The 20,751-nt window shown below is 44.1% G+C and overlaps 3 protein-coding genes across 4 annotated transcripts in view; 2 read left to right on the plus strand and 1 right to left on the minus strand.

Moving 5' to 3' along the window:
* vat1 (vesicle amine transport 1) overlaps nucleotides 1-3,564 on the plus strand; it is a 30,626-nt gene extending 27,062 nt beyond the window's left edge. The window contains exon 6 of the mRNA XM_035179923.2: nucleotides 88-3,564. Coding sequence (XP_035035814.1) covers nucleotides 88-378 — 291 coding nt within the window. The 3' untranslated portion in view covers nucleotides 379-3,564. The remainder of the gene's footprint in view (nucleotides 1-87) is intronic.
* Nucleotides 3,565-5,737: 2,173 nt separating this feature from the next.
* On the minus strand, nucleotides 5,738-15,361 carry si:busm1-163l24.3. 2 transcript variants are annotated; one of them, XM_035179902.2, is made up of 6 exons: nucleotides 15,266-15,361; nucleotides 11,416-11,645; nucleotides 10,893-10,996; nucleotides 7,669-10,323; nucleotides 6,267-6,475; nucleotides 5,738-6,162 (listed from the first exon to the last, which is right to left on the minus strand). In XM_035179902.2, the coding sequence occupies exons 2-6, from the start codon at nucleotides 11,597-11,599 to the stop codon at nucleotides 6,090-6,092; spliced, it is 3,225 nt and encodes a 1,074-aa protein (XP_035035793.2). In that variant the 5' UTR covers nucleotides 11,600-11,645; nucleotides 15,266-15,361; the 3' UTR covers nucleotides 5,738-6,089. The 2 variants fall into 2 exon arrangements, with proteins under 2 accessions (XP_035035793.2, XP_035035794.2); XM_035179903.2 differs by having other exon boundaries at nucleotides 11,416-11,599; nucleotides 15,266-15,345.
* Nucleotides 15,362-17,168: 1,807 nt separating this feature from the next.
* On the plus strand, nucleotides 17,169-20,388 carry phb (prohibitin). The gene is made up of 7 exons (XM_035179932.2): nucleotides 17,169-17,276; nucleotides 17,787-17,883; nucleotides 18,477-18,638; nucleotides 18,791-18,933; nucleotides 19,034-19,150; nucleotides 19,244-19,339; nucleotides 19,444-20,388. Exons 2-7 carry the CDS (start codon nucleotides 17,799-17,801, stop codon nucleotides 19,654-19,656), a joined length of 816 nt encoding a protein of 271 aa, XP_035035823.1. The 5' UTR covers nucleotides 17,169-17,276; nucleotides 17,787-17,798; the 3' UTR covers nucleotides 19,657-20,388.
* Nucleotides 20,389-20,751: the final 363 nt, after the last annotated feature.

Here is a 20,751-nt window from a genome sequence, read left to right on the forward strand (position 1 = left end):
GTATTTAAAATCCCTGCCCTCCTTTCACCTTTTCCTCTTTCGTCCCTCCTTACGTAACCGTCTTCCTTCTTTTCATCTCTCATCCAGGTGGGCGATGCCATGAGGAAGATGCAGGAGAGGAACAACATCGGCAAAGTCATCCTCAGCACGGAGCCAATGCCCGAGGAGGAGAAGAAGGAGGAGCCTAAGAAGGAGGACAAGAAAGAGGAAAAGAAGAAGGAAGAGAAGAAGAAGGACGACAAGAAGAAGGAGGAGCCCAAGAAAGAGGAGAAGAAGGACGACAAGAAGAAGGAGGAGCCCAAGAAGGAGGAGCCTAAGAAGGAGGAGGCCAAGAAGGAGGAAGAGAAGAAGGAGGAGGTCAAAAAGGAGGAGAAGTGAGAGGGAGGGATTGATAGTCAAGCAGACCAGCAGGGAGTTTGTGTCCTGGGAGCACGGGGAGTGGGATGGTGGGGTGGGGTGACGGATGGGGATGGGGTGGCAGGGGGGGAGGGTGGAGCATAAGCAAGAACGGGGAGGAGCTAGAGGGCTAGATTACAAAATTATCTCACCACTGTCAGTCTTATACATCTCTTCTGCTTCAGCCTCTCGAGTCCACACTGGCGGCGGTCACTCAGGCCTGGCTCCACCCACGGCCCCTCGCTTACCATTTTCTAACTAAACAAAAAAATGATCCGATCACTTTTCCCACCCTGAGTGCTCCGAACTTTTCCCCTTGCCTCACTCCTTGCGAGACCTGAAAGATTTTTCTTCTCCTATTCGGAACGACTGAGACAAGGGAGCCGTGGAGGACTGTGGGTAGGGTCCAGGCTTGGGGGAGCTAGTGGTGGTGGTGGAGGGGGGTTGTTTCCTTGACAACTGTGAATCCCCCCCTGCCGCTCGTGCTCCGACCCCACCCTCAACCTCCCCCCATGCCTCTCCGCACCTCGACTCCCACTGAATTGTTCTGCTCTGACTTCCACCTGCCACCTCCTCTCGTCTCCCCCTCTCACCCACACCCTCACTGTGCTGAGTCCACACCTCACACTCACCTCCCACACCACCCCGCACCAACCCAGGGGCCGGACCCACAGGCAGGCGTAAAAAACACGGACGGACGGACGGACGGCCAGGCAAACGAAGAACCACGCCCACCCACACGTTGCTCTCTCTTTGCGTCCAACGCTCAAAGTTATGTCACTGAGAGTGAGTCAGAGATGCCTGTGATTGGCTCATGCACCCCACCTCCCCTGTAGATATTTGCATCATTGGTTTTTGATTATGATCTTCGACAATGGTGTTAACTCTGCAGGGCCTGACATTTTTCTTTATGTGGCTTCATCAGCAGCGGGAAGGGGGGGGGAAACGGCGCCATAACACATGCGTTCCAAACCCAATTTCTGTAGAGTTTATTTAGTGGCTGCAGAATATGAATTTCCCCTCATAATGAGCCTTTCTCTCCTTAGCTACAGATTTTTCTAGCTGACCAACTGTTGGCAAGAAGTGCGCAGTGCCAATTAAGGGAGAATTTGTTTCTGTTCAAACAAGCCACACACACACACACAAACATACACACTCTGAATGTGATGAAAGAGGCACTGTCACGCTGAGACAGGGAAGCGTCTGAAATGAGCAAGTTAAGAAGGTGAATACCAGCTCTTTTTCCTCGGGATCAGACTTTCTTTTTTTTTTTCTCCCCTGATCCTCCTCGAGGCACTCTGTGGCATTCTGCTCCTTTCACAGCGGCCGCTCGCCTGTCGCTCAGCCTGACCTGAGAGAGAGGAGAATTCAATTCAAGCCGGCGTCCATACTTTGCCTCCCCTCCTTCTCTCTACTGCCCCGCTCTCTTTCTCTTTCTCTTTCTCTCTCTCTCTCTCTCTCTCTCTCTCTCTCTCTCTCTCTCTCTCTCTCTCTCTCCCTCCTCTTTCCATTTCCCTCTCTACGGTCGGCATAGCAACAGGCGTCAGGCTCGTCAGAGATGGCACTGTGGTCTGTTTCTCTGACTCCCTCTCCCTGTGTCTCTCGCTCCTGCCTCCCTCGCGCTGTTTGCCAACAGTCAGAGCCGGGGACCAGTTTTTCATCAGGTGTAAAATGTATTAATAATTCATGAGGTGGTGAAGCCCCTTCTTTTTTTCTTTTTTTTTTGAAGATTGTGAGTATTGCACCACCAAACTGTGTGTAAAAGTCTAAATCTAGTATTGAAAATGTGTGCCATCAGCAGTATGCCAGCTAAAACTGCACATCGCTCCCTCTAATGGCCAGTATGAATTTTGGCTTTTGCCTGGCTGGTGTCATGTTAGAAGTTTAGGAGTAAGATCCTCTAGTGTTTCATCACAAGTCCGACTGGGTGGACTCCTAAATCTGTCCCGTAGGTGGATATCAACCCTTAAACCCGTAGGCATCTAACTACCTGCCTGCCTGCCTGTCTGCCTGTCAGTCCGTCTGTGAGCCCGGCCTCGGTGTTGAGACTCAGATGGTGACCAGTGACTTTGTAAAAAAAAACAATATGAAAATGTAAAAAAAAAAAAAAAAGACAGTAAAAAAGATGTTGTGTTAGCATGAGTGGCCTCCCTCATGTGCCGTGTGTGGTGTGCCATTGTGCGTGAAGATGTGTGTGTGTCCTCAGGTCGTTTGTCAGGTTTCAAAAGCACCCATCCCCCCCCGCCACCGCCGCACCCCCACACTTCTCTGCTACAGTACTATGTAGCTCCGGCCCTGCCTCCCCTCTCTCTCTCTCTCTATCTCTCTCCCCGTCTGATAAGAGGCCTGTGTTGTGAGGACAGTTGGTATTAGTATTTTTGCACTCTGCTCGCTGATCTTAATGCACTTACGAGCATGGCAGTCCCACTCCAGTCCCACGCGGGCTTTGATTCTGCTCCAGGTCTGCAGCCCCTGCTTCCCATCATCCACCTCCCAGTGTTGTCTGCTGAAGCTCACTGAAAGCACTCACCTAAACTCACACGCATGTAGGAACACACACTGGTGTTGTACCGGTCCCCTCATTTCCAGCTTGCCAGTCCCTGTCCAGGCCAACTTCACCTGGGTGGCAGCTAAGAATCAAAGCGTCCATCCATCCTCGACTGGGGAAAGTAAAACGCGGAGCAGGGGCGGAGTCCAACTGGGCTGGAGTGTGACCACCACGCTGGTGTGGGGAGTGACTGTGTCCTGTCAGCCTCTGGTTAGTGTTCTGTTCTAATCTGCTGGGCTCCCTTTGTGAACCTGTGGACGGTGCTTCTGTTCCGAGTGCCATGTGAGAAACAAACGCTTCAGTAAGAAAAAAACAAAAAAAGGATGTTTTACTTAATATGTTATTTTTGATTGACCTTTATATTTTTTTGGTTTGTTTATTTGTTTTATTATCCAAGGGTTTAAAGTTCAAAGCTCTCATACTCTCTTTTACCTGGCGACCCTGCGCTCCTTTTAAATGTGATGACGTCTTTCTGTTGGTCTGAACCACGTGTGCCAAATTGTATGTATATTCCTCTGTCAATGCTTTCAATATTAACAGTGCATAAAAAGATATGGAGAAAAATCCTGTTTTTGGATGCGTTTCCGTCAACCGTGAAGAAACAAAATGAAAACACAAAAGAGTTGTCAGTGTGTCAGATTTGTATCCCAAATGCTCAATGGTGCTGACAGATTTTCTGCTGCAGTTTACAAAAGGTTTAACACAATTTGTAGCTTTTTGATGGATCGGAGTCCTGCTCAAGCGTAGGCCTGCACTGTGCCTCTCTCCTTGCACACAGCTTACCTCAATCCGAGGCGCCTCCCTCCATATTTATATCCCTTTTCACTGTGCTTTACCAGCTCTTGCATCACGTCGACCTCAACAGGTAGAGACGACTCCTGCGCGTTTACCCGCCGTAACATCCGTATCACAGTGAGAAGGAACTGGACAAGGTGCGTTTAAGCTTCAAAACTCCGCCGAATGACATAATAGATTCACAGACGTTGCAAAAATCCATCCAAAACCCAAATCTCCTTGGTATTTCTCTCTATGGATTTCTGTTTCTTTCAGTTTGTTTCCAAATGGCTTGTATGGCAAGTCGGGGAGCAGATGTTTTCACACAGCTGTGCAGGCACGCCAATTCTGTAACACAGCTGCGCAAAGTCCCACCTCGCCGGCTGATCGTAGCTCAGCCCCGGTTCGCCCCAGACGCAACATTTCCGCTTCACAGCCGATCTCAGTTCACTCAAGGATTATCAGAGCTGTTTTTCCCTGCGCAGTGTCCGCAGACTTCTTGGCCTGCACGACAGTGCGCTGGCAGCAGCCCGCCAAAAAATGCCCCTACATCCCCCCTTGTATCTCCACTTCACAGCAGATAAAACGCCACTCTGACATCTGGAATTTGAAATTGCATGCGTTCATCAGCATGTGGAAAATAGATTATCGGGTTTTTTTCTCTCTCTTTCAACATTTTCCCCCCAGGTTCTTTTTGAGCTAAGATGCCTTTGAGATGAACTCAATCAGTGGGGCGGGTGTTTAATGTCAGGGCTTTGGGATCTGTTGGTTAAACTCAAGCCCACAACTCTCAACCGAGGCCCAGCTGCCCGAGAGCTTTTCCACCGTGGTGACGCTACGACGCACAGCATGTCTTCATGAAACGGTTTCCCAGTCATTCCAGACACTTATGCAAGAGCGACTCAGAGATGCGCGGGAGTAAAACAGTGTTTTAAAGTGATTTCAGAATTTTAGATTTGATATTACCAATTAGCACTCGTACTTTTAGGACTGAAAAATGCACTAAGACAATGAGTTTGGTATTTCGAATAGCTACTTTTCATTTCGTCTCGGCTTCACAGACACACCCACCCACCGTTCAGCTTTGAGGAGATTTCTTTTCTCTCTCTTTTATATGGTTTCTCAGGTCATTCAGAACTACAGACTTTGTGATGTACGAAACCACTTCGTTTTGCATTCAGCGACATCATTCTGTTTCACCGAGTTCACTGCACAAACTGTCATGCCGACTTTCCTTCACAGCGTCCATGTTTGATGTAAGCTTTAGCACTGCGAGTCGCAAAGGAGAGGCTCTGTCAGTGGGTCATTTCCAATCACGGAACCACTGCGTTCACTCATCCACACCGAGCACCCAAACAACCACATCCGCCTGCAGCTATTGTTTCCTTACAGTCATTTAGAAAGAGTTTTGCAATGCAGCAACTTGCAGAGATGCTAAGAAAAGTGCAACCTGGCTGGGCTTGTCATGTACAGTACTAGGATCCATGAAGATGAAGTGTACAGCTCGCCTTCTCTTTCCACTTTACTTTAGTCGTCACATAGAAGCCCTTCTAGTCGTATCAAGTCGCCAACTGAAGCCAATCCACTGCCCCCTGTGCCGCCTTGACTCCCTGTCCTCACCTTTAGCACGGGCACTGTCACGGCCAGCTGGTACATTCATGACACACCTTTAACTATCTCTGGGAATGCTTCAGAAACTCACCCCACATCCCTCCCCTTCACTGGTAATTTTCTACAAGGCATACCCGACAGGTTGATTTCGAAGCTACTTCTCCGACTCTTTCCTCCCTTTGCATTGTTCCCCCCCCCACCCCGTGGTTGCAAACACTCTTTCTCTCGTCTCGACTTTGTTTTTTAAACCCTTTGAATTGATGCTGCTTCTGTGCTTGACTCTGGGTTTACTGCGTGGTGCCATGTTGTCCACATGGCCTCTAGAGCTTGTAACGCTTCAGTGTGTAATGTTACCATATGCCTTACATGTTTTCCAGGACTAATAAAAAAAGCATAACAAAAAAAAACTCAGGAGATGTGCTTTTTTATTTCTTTGCCCATTTTCAGGAAAAATAAAGGAAGCAAAGGAAAGTTTACAAAATCAAAACTTTACTCCACGATATTCTCTATATATCTTAATATTCATAAAGCCACACAGGACCGTACAAAATGAACATCAATAAAATACTATGCACACTTTACAGTACAAAATCTATTTCTACAAAATGAGCTCTTCACTGAGAAAAAGTTCAGGAATGTTATTTTAATTCAAACTGTCTAATAAAAAAATGTAATGCACACATCATCAGACATTGTGTATAAAACCACATAAGAACATCTCCACTGCTGTTTTTTTGTATCATTCTTGTGATTTGGCTGGTTACTCTTCAATCCCATGAGAGGTCAAGACCTCAGACAAGCGAGTCAAGTAAGTGGAATCTGGGTAGCCTTTCCTGAGAGAGACAAAAAGAAGATTGTTCAGCTCTGATTCATGGACTCGTGTTTGTGACCTTTAACTCCACAGCTCTGTTTGCACATTCCCACCGGACTCACTCACCCTGATTTGCCTCCCTGTAGGCTGGTCTTGTGCGGGATGGAGTCCCAGGTGACCGTGGCCCCTGTCTCTGTGCCCGTCACCATGAAGGTGAGTCCCTGCCTGAAGGCCTTCTCCAGCAGGGGCAGCAGCTTCCTCGACTTCGTGCAGTCAGGAAGGAAGGCTTCAAACAGGCCTCCTTGAAACGGGTTTCCTGGAAATGGGTGATCACTCTGAAAGGACACAAAGCAAAAAACATTAACAAAGCCTCTAAATACTACCATGCATAAGTCATATTATTAGAGCTCAATGTGATAGTGTCACCCAGTCTGTTGATGATATTTGACCATAAACAAGTGTTGCCTGGTGCAGATCACAGCGGACCAAGAAACACCCAGGGGACGGAAACTGTAATAATGATTTCTGCCAAGCAAACAAAAACAAAATCTCCACTTCCTATGCAGCACTACAATGTTATTTCCTGTACAACAGAAAAGAATAAGCCTCCCTGAAGGGTGTTAGTTTGATGCTTTTTCACATCCTGTAAGAGTCTAAATATAAAACAAGTTACCGCTCTATCTATATTCAAAATGAGGAAGCCTTCACAGCTATTTTTTATTTGCCTGTAATAAAGATATAAGCAAAGGATGTTACTTGTACTACTGCTAGAGATACTGCACATTTAAATGTGTTTTTTGAGCAATAAACTAAATTAAATTACTGTTTGTTTATTACCAAATGTATCAAATAAATCTACATCTATGGGTTTAACATGGCTCATAACTCCTTCTAATGTTTCAAGCCGTCTTGGAACTTTCAGGGCAAATGCTTATGCAGTGTCAACTATTTGGGACGTCTCTCTACGTCAGGAGATTTATGTACATGAAAAAGTTCAGACGCTTTAATCAAAGATTGGGTGGCCCCCCCCCCGCCACCAGTGACTGCTCGAGAGTGGGAATCTGGAAAGCCCCGTTCATTTTATAAATCTATGCTGCAACTAAACCCCTAAACCACCACATCATCTACCATTTAAGAGACGTCCCCCATAGTCTCCTGCCCCTCCATGTCCTCAGGTATGGCGGCTTCAGCCCTATGCTTCAGCCACGGCCGTCTCACACACACACAATTTGATCGACTGGCTGAAAAAGCTGCCTGCATCAACAGTTCAAACAACCGCGTTCTTCACCTACAGAGAATCCCTCTACTTCAATACGACTTTCTGTAGCCAGAGTATGTGTGCTGCTCCTGGAGTTGTCGCTTATAGCTACACAACAAAGATAACTCGGCTAATTGGTATTACCTATGTGTGTGTGTTTAAGATGTCTGTGTGTGAGGGAAGGGCAGAGAGACGGAGGGGGTTTCTGTGAAAGGCATCTATTAGATACAGCTGTTCTCAGTGACAGAGTGTTCAGAGTTTGGCACTCACCCCTTGGATACCATCAGGAATGTAGTAAGTGATCTTGATAGAAGGGTCCTTGCTGTGACCAGTTAAACTGAACTGCAGCTTAGAGAGGCTCATTTTGCCCTGGATGCCCGGAGGTGTCGGATCTGCCGCATAACAAACTCTGCAGTGGACGTGCACTGAGTCCAGACATTTTGAGCACATAGTGGCCCCACACTTTGTCCTCGTCACTGACGTCCCACTGTCCCCACACACACAGGTGTAACCCTGTTCTCCCAGGCCCGCCCTGGACTCCCCCGGGTTGTCCTGGATCTCGACTTTTCGTTGTTGCACGTCATCTTTTTGGTTGAGGGGCAAGGTTCTCTCCTTGTTATGAAGGCCCATGGCTTTATCAGTGCGGGCTGTTGCTGACCCGACACCATTCACATGTCTCATACTTCCTGCAGTAGCATTGTTGGTTAGTGCGTTGTCCTTCTGTCCGTCCATCTCTGCTGTACCAGTCATTTTCACTTTCTCCTTAATGACAGGGTTTTTCCAAACAAATGTTGGATTCTCACGTCCATTCAAAAGCTCTTTCTCATTGATATCACTATTATGGTTTGTTCCCGTTTCCTGGCCTCCATCAGGGCCTGTTTGGCTTTCTAGCATCACCTGAGAATTGCTTTCAAAAGAATATTGCTCCTCATTCGTTTGTAAAGGAGTAGGCGGATTCCAGTAGGAGGTGGAGGGGACAGAGAAGTCCTGTTGTTTGGGTGTTTGGGCCACATCTCCAGAAAACACCTCCTGCAGTGTAGCCCTGACCTGAGAACACAGCTGCTTTGGACCTAGAAGGATCAAGCTATTCTTCCGAACCTTGATACTGACCTTCTTGTAGCGGCTCCGCACCTCAGCACAACACACCTGTAGAGTTTCATCTGCAGGATCAGAGACGCCCAGCTCTGACAGAGGCAGCTCCTGCACAGAGAAGTCCACACTCACCGACTCAACCAGCTTCTGTAAACCCAGCTGGCATGAACTCACTCTGGACTGGTTTGCCCCTCTTATGGTTATCGTACTACTTCCTTCCAGGGAATTTTCTTTAATCTTGACGTCAGAAGTCAGGTCGTCCATTCGGGTGCTGTAGGCTTCTTTTATGTGCACCCACTTCACCGTTGAAACCTTAACCTCTGCCTTGTAGACTTCCTTCTTGTCCCTCCCTTCAGTTTGGCCACTGAAGCTAGAGGACCTGCCCCTTGGTCTGACTGCGGACTTACTGTCGTGCTTCACCGTGGATCCAGACTCTGCAGGTGGAGGTGCAGTACTTCCTGACAAACTGGACTGAGCAGTGCTGAGGGGGGATGTTACACTTTTGGACCAAGTGTCCATTAAATTTGTGTTCAAGGAGATTTTATTCTGCATAGAGGCATATGAATCTCCACTTCTAAATAAGATGTCTCCTCCTGTGATTTGGGGTACTGCTGTGGAGAGTCTTCCTCCAGGATTCCCCGCTGTTTCAGAGAAGACGTCGTGGCCTAAAATGGGCCCTGTGACTGTTTGTCTACCCAGAGATGAGAGTCCTCTGATGGTGAAGTCAGTTGGTCGATCGCTTAAGGCGGCCAGCCCTGATTCCCGAAACCGAGCTGCTAGTTTGTACCTTCTGGTTCCTTCAGCTCTCCTCTCATCCTCGTCTGACCTCTCCAGCCCGTCGTTCAAACACCCTTCAGCGGAGGATATGGTGGTGGCTCCCACCTTATCTTCAGGAGCAAATGAACTTGAATCATAAGAGGTATGTCTAAGGAGACTGGCTACATCATCTTTTTTAGCATTCACTTTGTCGTGGTCCAGGAGAAGGAGCTGCTTCGCTTCAGATATGTCACTGCTGCTCCCGATGATGAAAATATTTCTGTCATCCTCGTTCAGGAGAAGCTTTGGAAGTCTGATCTTTAAGCTTTCTATCGCCTTTTGCAGTCCTCCCGTGGGGGACAGGACACACTTAGGGAGCGTAGCCCGACGGATCTTGGTCTCATTCTCCTGGTAAAGTTGACTTAATGCCTTTTGTGCCAACGCCAGGCGCTCCTGCTCTTGACCATCCTCCCTCACTTCTGCTGTAACCTGTAGAAACAGTGTAGTCAACCCCTGGTTTGTCATATCCACCACCTCAACGCCATACAGGCTGAGGATGTGCTGGTACTCTGTCCAGCAGTGCTTCTGCAGATACTGGAACATGTCTGCATCCAAGATCAGTGAGAAGTCCTCCTCTGCTGCAGTCGGATTCCCAGAATGCCACAGACCTGCACCCTCGGCCTGGCCGCTATCTTCCCCGCTATAACCACTAGGCATCAGGTTTCTGAGAGAGCTTGATTGTCTCGCTGTCTCGCTTTGTGCTCTTTGCCTGTTGGGTTTCCTGCTGTGATTTTCTGACCCCTGATTATGAGACGTCCTTGTGGGCTGAGCAGACTCCGTGGAGCAAGTCGGATCTGGCTGGCCTGAGTCCCTGTGTGGTGATTGTGGGCCTCCAGGATGCCCAAGTATTTGATCCAAAGCAGCCTGGACTTTGGAGTAAGCGCCACGCAATGTGCAGAATTCTTCTGCGTCATAGTATATCTCGACATCAGCGTGGCTCTTGCGAAGGTTTTTCAGTGCCGGTATTCCCCCAGGAAGCTGGCTGCAGTTGACAGTTGCTGATAAACCTATAATGACCTATGATCACAAAGGAAGACAGACAACAAGCATTCATGGATTATCCTCAGTATACAGAATTGAAAATATACATTTACCAACATTCTAGTTAAAACGTACAATATGTAACTTCGGTCGCTTGGCGTCTCTTAATCAAAACAATCACAAAAGACCTTGTTTGATTATGAGGTGAAGTAGCATGGGACCATTGAAGTTGTGATGGAACTGTACCTGAGGCGACTAAGGCGCACATCATCTTCATGGATGAGTTAATGTATAAAAGTTTTATTCACAATAAACGGAGGTCAATCATCATGATACGTTACTAGTGACTAATACGAACAGCCCTGGAAGTTCTAGCAGAGATGGGAAAAGCCACGGGTCAAGTGGATATGACGCAATTAAAAGTTGAACAAAATTAAACATCCCTTGAATATGTATATATATATATAAATATAAATATAAATATATATATGGGAATTTCTCTGGGTTTGAACATTGTTGGAAGCATTTTGGATAATGTACGTACACAGGTCAACAAAATAAATGACATAATGAAGAATTGTTATATATTCTATCTTTACACATACCTTGTCTGGCTCCAGGCCTTCGTGATGCTCAATTGCAGTGAGTTTATACATCTTCCCATCCACTTCCAGAACGTGCCGGCTGTGTTGAACCACTCTGCGTGCCACTGTGTGAGAGGGGTCACCAGAGGGAAATCAATCTCAGTCTGTGAAGCATCCTGACTAAGCGCTTTAACCATTGGCCACTCCATTGACCATTGCCAACATTCCAGCTCAGTGTAAATCACTGGTGACAGCCAACACAGTGCAATCCCTGACTATTGCTGCTGCTTTGGAAATGGTTGCAACTTTCTTTTGGAGTCTGTAAATTGAAAGTTAATGGAGCGTTTTATGCTGCACCTTGAGACCTGTGTGTTTATGTACTTTCAGACCAGTCAATTCAGTTCAATTCAAATGGGCTTCATTGGCATATGAGAAAAAGACATTTACGCTGCTGAAGCGAGATTGAATTGAAAACGACACCCACCCACACACTTACACACACACTTCATATGCACAAACATGCACAGGACCTGACCCCACTGACCTTCACTGTCCTGGAAGGTGATGAGGGCAGAGGCAGGTGTTGCCTTGACAATGGTAACGAAGTCTACTTCCCCTCCCCCGTTCTTGGCCCTCAGGAAGTGGATTAATAGCTTGTCTGTCAGTCTGTCACCGTTAATGTCTGTGGGCAGACCGCTCACCCTCACCATCCGGCCCTGCTTCGCCATCTGCTGGTAGGAACACAACCACTGTTTTCTGTGAGGGAGAAGCTCTCTGCAAGGAAGCAACACACCCACACACCCACCCACACACACACACACACACACACACACACAAAACAGGAATGGTGAGTGTAAACATCAACATGACAAAATGATAAAAATGACAAAGCACAATGCTGCTTAGAGAAGCTGTAAATGTTAAGGCAGGCAGACATGTAAGACCCCACCCTTGCAAATAGGAAGGAATACATACTTGATAATGTGACACCCTCTACTGGGGGTTTCTCTGTCACTACATCAGCATGAAATTTCCATTCCAGCTGCCAACAACAATACAAAAAAAATTGACATTCTGAGCGAATAATTCTCCAACTCAAATTTTATGAATGTGTCTCCTCCAGTTCATCTGACGCTGATTTTATAAAGCATTAGCAGGAGAAGACAATGTCAAGCTCTGGAGGCTGATATTTGACATTAATGCTCCAACAGCAGATATTTGTTCTGGGTTGTAGAAAAAAAATGCAATAAACTGACTCCTTTCAATACACAGTTACAAGATGCTTTACAAGTTAAAAATTGAAAAATTGAAAGCAAACAATAGGAAACAATTAGAAGCAATTTGAAGATCACAACACATTGCAGCGCAGATTGAGAAATAGAAAAAGTTACAGATGAGAAACAAGTAAAAACAAGATCAAATAAAACCTTATAAAGGAACAAAGAGTGGGAGCCCTGACAGAAAAGGCCCAGTCTCCTCTAGACCGCATCGGGGACTATGGACTGGTGAGCAGGGCCTTCACTGTGGACCTCAGGTAGCAATCGGGCACATGTGGTGTCAAAAAATCCAAAATGCACGCAGGTGCAAGTTTAGAATCAGTGATAAATTCTTAAATTCACTTCTAAAATTAAGATAGAGGGGATAGAGAATCCAGGTGCATTATGGTGCAGGTATTGACTGTGTCAGGGCCAATCTTGATTACCTCGGACTTGTCAGTATTTAGCTGCGAGACATTTTTGAGCCATCCAGCATTAATATCCAGGATACAGTCACTGAGAACACTAATTATAATATAACATCCTCTTTTAGTGCAAATGCAGCTTACAACTAATATGTGTGTGGTAGGGCGGGGCAATAAAACAATATCAATAATTAACGTAATTACACAAACAATTCATCTTCCATTAGTACCTTCAATAACTTCAATTTATTGCTTCATGTACTTATTTATATGTGTTTGTGATTGTGATTATATGTGATTGTATCTTGTGTTCAATAATTCTTCTAGTATTTTGTATATTTCAGAAAAGGTGTGCTTGATGTCTGAGTTATAATATTGTATCAAACATTTTATTAACCCTTTGATACACAACATGGGTCAAAAGTGACCCGGTTCAGTTTTTATTTTCTATATCTTTGCAGTGAATGAATTTCATCATTCAGTATTTCAGGTATTGCCCAATTAACTTGTTTTTGATCATTACTAATCCTTATTTAAATTTGTCCTTTGTTACTTTGTAAAAAAATGTACATTTTGTAATTCTACATCACTTTTACACACATGGGTCAAAAATGAGCAATACAGTATGTATTCACTACGGAACCCCTACCATTCATTTCACTAGGCGGCTTTTGCACATCTGATGCATGTTAGTCTTATTTTACAATACATTACTATTGAGAAAGAGAAATATGTACAATACTAACTAGCTGTTAGCTAGCTAGCTTCTTTTCTGGCTATCTAACCATTGCTAGATCAACAAAATAAAACTCAAAATATAACAGTGTATACTTAATAAACTGATTGATGTGCATTTAAAAATATGCTTTTGATTTTCTTTATCCAGACTGTTAGTATGGCTGGTCGCAATCATTTAAGACTTACAGTTGACGTGTTCATAAAGATGCTGCATGAAGAACAGAATGAGGCAAATGAGGAGGCAATTCTTGGTCTTGTATCCGAGTCTGAAATCTCTGATGCTGAGGACCTAGACTATGTTCCACAGGATCAAGCTGTTGTGGGTGTGTCTTGGAATCCAGCTCTCCTAAATGAGGATGGTTCCTTTGATGAGTTATCAAAGGAGCCTTTTCTTAAAGTAAGAAGGAAGAATACGCTATAAAAGAATATAGCAAAGAAACACCCAGCTATGCATGAAATAACACAATGAATACGGGTCATTTTTGACCCATTAGAATTAAAGGGGACATTGTATGCCCATTTTACCACAAGTTGATATGGTTCCTTGTGGTCTTAATGAAATGTCTGTAACATACTTTGGTCAAAATACCACAAGGATCATTTAAAACAGCACCCTTTTTACCCTGTCTAAAACAGCCCTCCACAGAGTGACCTGTTTTGAGTGCCTGTTCCTTTAAATGCTAGTGAGCCAGCTCCCCCCTCCCCTCTCTCCCCCCATGATTTTAAAAGATATAAATTACATATTTTATATGATATAAATTATCAAATATGCATCCCATACTTTGTATTCCCTCTGTTGTCCTGGAGTTTTAATTTTCCCAATCACATAATTAAATGTCCCCTCTGCCCATCCACTACAAGCACACAAGCAGACAGACAGAGAGAGAAAGAGGGGGTGGGGGGCTATGAAGACCATCATTTACCCCCGAACCCCGACATTCAACGGGTACAACAACAAGCGGAGAAAGCAGAATCGCGGGCTGACCAGCGCGGAGAAATGCGCGTCCCGTGTGAACAGCCAGGCGGCTGCGCGCTTGAGAACGGCGCTGCGCTGCGCGCTCGCCCCGTAACGAGTGTGGGGGATGAGGTGGGGTGGGCCAAGGCCATGTAGGGAGACTTCCAGTGTATTGTGACGACACAGTACACAGGAAGCTCATTCCAGTCACTCAAGCATGACGTTTCTGACTTAGAGGAACCATAAGAAAATGCGCGAGTGGTTTTTTTCCAGAGTTTTTGGGTTGGTAGACATGCCAGATACCCACATTAACGTGTAGAAGCACTAAAAAAGTGGAATTTTCGTGATATGTCCCCTTTAAAGAATTAGAAGGGGTTTGCATAGCTTGTGCATCAAAGGGTTAAGGGGTGCTGGTTATGGCTTTACTCTCTTTTTCTGATTAAATATTTATCATGCTCTGCCCATAGAGAAGAGTTTAAAACCACAACCTTCACTCGGGAGCAAAAATCAACAATTTCCTATTCTTGCATTGTTTGGCCATGTTGTGCAGCCCTGGTTAAATGCGTAAATTGTGCGTAAATAGTACGTAATGTGCGCAGATTGTGCCAGGTGATAAAGTTAACGCCCCTTCCTCCTCCTTCCCACCTTCAGTTTACTGTCGGTCATCTTCATACCAACGACTATAGAGTAAACTCCCCCCACAGCTGCATCTGTTGTGATTGTCTGTTTTTATTTAAGACCATCAAAACTTATTTGTAACTCTGGCGCTTTAATCACTAATTTTCTATTCAGCCAAACATGCGAGATATGAGACAAATGTTAAATGCTAACTTCTGCAGGCTGTCATAGAAACACCACAGAGAAAGCAACAATGCACTCAGAGCTGAAAGTCACGGAAGTGGGGGGAAAAAATCACACATCAGCTCATCTGTCGATCTATCTACACGATCTCCGTGTGTCTGCACCCGACCCTGTAACAATCGATCACAAACATCTGTCAGATTGTTTATCTATACTGACCTTACAGATGTTTTTCGCGGGCGGTTTCTCTCTATCCCTCACAGACCGTCACACTTTACACACCACTGGAGGAAAGTGAAACTACAGCCTGTGCTGTGATTCTTTGTGTCACCGCGAGGGGGAGACCGATTGCTGTTTGTTCTATTTCGTGTTCAAGCACTGAACTCCGCTTGATGATTTCCACTTTACTTTTATACTTTATAACTCCTTCAGAGGAAGATATTTATTATACTTTTACTCCTCTAAATTTGTATTTCACTGATTTAGCTACACATTCTTTATTTCAAATAATAGAAATGTAATAAAAATGTTGTATTCATGTAATAAAAGTCTGTCAAGTTGTATTCTATTGCAAAGTGTTGTATTCTATTATGTTTTGGTGTATTTTATAACAATTTATGATATCTTACTGAATATACAAAAGTAAAGGCAGGTAACATTGTTTCACATTGGATGGTTACAATATTAAAGCTGATAATGATGATTTTTACTTGTGGAACAAGGCTGTTGAGCTCCAGTTACGGCAGATCACCACAGTAAAGGGTAGGCATGGATGTATTATAAGATAAGGTCTTATAATACAGTGAAGGGTAGGCATGGATGTATTATAAGATAAGGTCTTATATAATACAATTTACAATAGATAGGGTTATATATATATATATATATATCCATGAGTGTAGGCCACAGGTTTTTCAGTGGCTCCAGTGAATGGAAGTGAACAAATATTACTTTTTACTTCAGTCAAGATGAGCCTATCTTGTTATGCCATATTTGTTCAATTGTGGAGTGTTTAGGGGGTGAAATAAAAAATGTGGTCGCAGAGGCATCCACGCAATGAGCAAAATTATAGTTAAGTAATCTAAGGTGGAACGAGGAGACTTTGTCAGAGGGGAGGCCTACAGTCTGAGACTTTACAAGGCTTGGTGTCAGCTGATCATTATTATACTCAATGCTCATACAGTCACAATTTAACACTCCCTTTCACATTATCTAGAAAAATTACTCCATACAAATACACTATCCCTAATTATGAATGATCGCTGATTTTGATCAAGTAAATAAGCCATGAGCACTTCTTAGTATGTATATTATTAGTGTAGGTACATAGTGACATTGTATGTATAAAAGACCTGAGAACTTCTTCTACCATTGGCTACAGTACCGAAATTACCTACAGAGAGTCGAAGATCTGACCCATCTTGGTGTAATAAATGCATAGTGTGTAGCCTATTTGTCAGCCTGCATGTGATAGAAAGACTGATCCATTCAACAACAACAACAACAACAACAACAACAACAAACACAAGATCATACAAGTCACTAATTTACTTCATGGTAAGATGGGTTTAATTGTTAACAGTTGTCATATATTGCTATTTTCCGTGGATATGGCAATTTGCAAGAAAGCTGTTATTTTCTTCATATACAGGGAACTGGAATGATGTACTCAAGTAATGTGGTTTATTTCCATTTACATTTCAAATTAGAATATAATGCTTTTTATGCTTTCATTTGCAGATTCTGATTATAAATGTAAAATATATTCAACTCAATGCAGTATTTAACTGTGTATTTAGAATAGTACTTCGTTTGGCTCGATAACATTTCAGAATAAAATAATGAATAGAAAAAGAAAATTTCGAGCAGAAATTAAACTCTCATACTGTCATTGCTCACTAAGATTGATTTGAACGGCCTACAGTGAGATAATGGTAGATACTGATTGGGTTATGGAGCTATTATTTATCTAATCATTTATTTATTCAATCAATGAAGCAGTCACTTAATCCTTGGAGCATGTGATGTCTAGTCAGACACAGTAGGTGGCAGTGCTACGTGGTTAAAGTGGGTGCGCCCCAGTTACACGGAAGCCGTAGAAGAAGAAGTTTGCCTTTTGTCCAATCAGAGGCTTCGTTGCTTCATCCGGTGCGCATGCGCAGAGAGGCGGAAACCTCATGTGTTGTACGTCGTGTCCGGTGGAGGTCACACACATCTGAGAGGATCTGAGGTGAGTTACGACACCTGCAGTGGAAACTATCACATGGATCGTTAAACGTTTGCGTATCAACAATTATAAAGCGAGCAGGGGACGTTTGTTTCCCATGTTTTCCGTAGATAACGTTAAATCACGAGTGCTGGGTACGTCCATATGTGAGAGGTAACATGCGCAGCCGGCGTGCTACTCGTACTCGGCCGACACTCGCTTCATGTTCGTTATAATATGTCCCTCGAGTGTTGTGCGTAGTATTTAAATGGTCCCCTCTAAGCTACAGTAGTGTGGTTATTCAACTTTACTTTCCAGAGGCCGCAGTTCGCTGTTAGCTGGGGAGCTAATGCTAGCTAGCGCCCTCAGCCTTGGCATCAGTCAGTCCAAGGCCAAAGCCAACTGTTTTTTTTAAAGAGGGGGTTTAACGTGGCTTCCCAAAGACGTGTTGTCACCAACTGCTGAGTGGTTCACAGTTTGTAGGAGGAAGCTTTAATAGAACCAGTCTGTCTTCTCTTCTTCATCACCTTGAAGGTTGCTGTCATCATGGCCAAGCTGTTTGAGACTATTGGAAAGTTGGGGCTGGCCCTTGCCATCGGTGGAAGTGTTGTGAACTCTGCCCTCTACAATGGTGAGTGCTGGTCAACTGGACACATTACACGTCCATTAAATAGTTAAAATGTGTGAGAATTTACTGCTTTGTCTTGGACAGATGTGAGGCTGAAACCTATTATAGCTTATTTGATTGACATTGACATGTGATGATGAATTATTTACTTTTCAAGCACATTTTTAGAGAGGGTTAACTAATGAGAGTATATTCAATTTGGGCCTTTATTTTTAGTTATTACAGTGGTTATTGTAATGCCAGTGATATGAATACTGTATTCAGTCAATTAGATTGGGTGAATACGGCCTGTTAAATACAACTACTCATTATATTCTGTTTCTTTTCATTACATCTTCCCACTTAACTGCAGAATTTATTATTATTAATAATAATAAAATGTATAATACATGTCAATAGTAAACCTGATAGCAGCCATGATAGATAGATGGACAGCCATGTAGCTCCTCAGCAATGTAATTCGTGTGATTTGAAAAGTTCTCAACAAACGTTTGGCACTCTTAGATACAAAAAACTATTAAAAAGTTAACACCCAACTAGAATGCTATACACACAACCTGTTTGGCAGAGAGAGTAATTGTCCATTCTCTCCACAGTGGATGCAGGGCACCGGGCTGTGATTTTCGACAGGTTCAGAGGAGTGCAAGAGACTGTTGCTGGTGAAGGGACTCACTTCATCATCCCCTGGGTTCAGAAACCTATCATCTTTGATTGCCGTTCCCGTCCACGCAACGTGCCTGTCATCACCGGCAGTAAAGGTACAGGAATTAGCTACTTGGTCATTGCTCCGCTGCCTCCTGCTTTTGCTTAATACACATCGTGAGTCTCTCAAAAATCAGCAGACTGTGCTAATTGTTTAAGGATGCAACTACAACGTGACTGAACTTAATTTGAACTGTTCACCCCACAGATCTGCAGAATGTAAACATCACATTGCGTATCCTTTTCCGGCCGGTGACCACCCAGCTGCCCCGCATCTTCACTAGTATTGGTGAGGACTATGACGAGAGGGTGCTACCCTCCATCACCACAGAGGTCTTGAAGGCTGTAGTAGTGAGTATCCTTGTTTAATCAAGAATAACAAATAGACTGAGTTTTTTTGTTGAGAATGAGAAGAAAAAACGACTCGTACTAATGGGGGTCTTTCTCACAGGCTCGGTTTGATGCTGGTGAGCTCATTACCCAGAGAGAGCTCGTGTCGCAGCAGGTCAGCGAGGACCTTACAGAAAGAGCCTCCACCTTCGGCCTCATCTTGGATGATGTCTCACTGGTATGAAGCTGCTTGCAAATATTATTACAATGTCCATTTTATATTTTTTATGGGATTTTAAACAGTGGAAATGTTTTCATTTTGCTCTTTCAGACACACTTGACCTTTGGCAAGGAATTCACAGAGGCTGTTGAGATGAAGCAGGTGGCTCAGCAGGAGGCAGAGAGGGCCCGTTTTGTTGTTGAAAAGGTATTGTTTTTAACATGCATATCACCCCTATACTACTTGTGCAAAGTTTGTAGGCTGTCCCTGTTGAGGGGAAAATATCTAAGCTTGAGTTCTTTTTTCATTAGGCAGAGCAACAGAAGCAGGCTTCCATCATCTCAGCAGAGGGAGACTCCCAAGCTGCCTTGCTCATCGCCAACTCCCTAATGGAGGCTGGTGATGGTCTGGTAGAGCTACGTAAGTTGGAGGCAGCTGAGGACATCGCCTTCCAGCTCTCCCGCTCACGCAACGTCACTTACTTACCCCCAGGACAGGGCACGCTGCTCCAGTTGCCCCAGTGATGACATCTTATTGCATGTCCACCCCACTCTTGCGGTCTCCCCCTGTTACACGGCCCATGGAAGGGGTTGTTGGAGGATTCACTGACTGACTCTCCCAACTTCACGCACATTCCTCCCACTCTTTCTCTAACCAACTCTGGACTGGGTTTTGCTGATAGTAGCATGGTGGGAGACAAAGTGAGAGGACTGATGGGATGCATTTATGAAGTCCACCCATGTGTAAGGAAGTGGAGAGGGGTTAATTGCTCAATCTGTGTTAACCCACATATATTATATATAGTACTTTGTTTTGAGAAGAATTGATAATGCAGTAAATTCTCTAAAGATTTGTCTTGCTCCATTGTGTTGGATTTACAGTACTGGATGTGTGGAAAGTAACAATGATCTTTACATGGTGAGAAAAGAGTGTGATTCCTTTAAAAGATAAGCTGATAAGTTATGAAAGATGAACTCTATTACTCTGTTATTGTGCTGAAACACTTGATCGTTAAACCATAGTTTATTGAGTTGAATTAATTTCTGTCCTGACTTCCGAGATGGATAAAAATTGACATTTATCTGCTTTCTAGCAAATTCAATCATATTGTCACCCGCTGACAATTGGAATGTGCCTGTCGGAAAGTAGATGATGATCTTTCATTCTCTATTGATGTGTCTGTCCATAGTTCATGTGGAGACAGTAATACGCCCAATGTTTCACAAATGGCTCAGCTTAATAAAATTTTCTTTCTACCTCCCAGTGGTCATGCTTGTTGTTCAAGACCTCGAGTGTAATCTTAATTGTCACCACATGAGGGTGCCTCATAATTGCAACCTCTTTTTTTTATTAAAATGCCAGAGAAGCAGATGGTTGCACTTATTAGTGGTGCTTCACTTTTAACTCAATGTTTCAAAAATGGTGAAAAGTGTATCGGTCATTGGCTTTGATGACAGAGGGCAAGTTTTGTAGTGTTGTCTTTAGAAAAATGGAGATGATTGGGAAAAGTAAATCCTAAATGTTGATATGTAGTTCAATTCAAATAACTTTACATGTTGGATTTTTTAAAGTTAAAGATCAAAACAATTCAGATTAAAGGAAAGTAGTTTTTCTAGATT

This window comes from Hippoglossus stenolepis, chromosome 16 (genome assembly GCF_022539355.2).
Source record: "Hippoglossus stenolepis isolate QCI-W04-F060 chromosome 16, HSTE1.2, whole genome shotgun sequence".
Taxonomy (NCBI): Eukaryota; Metazoa; Chordata; class Actinopteri; order Pleuronectiformes; family Pleuronectidae; genus Hippoglossus; species Hippoglossus stenolepis.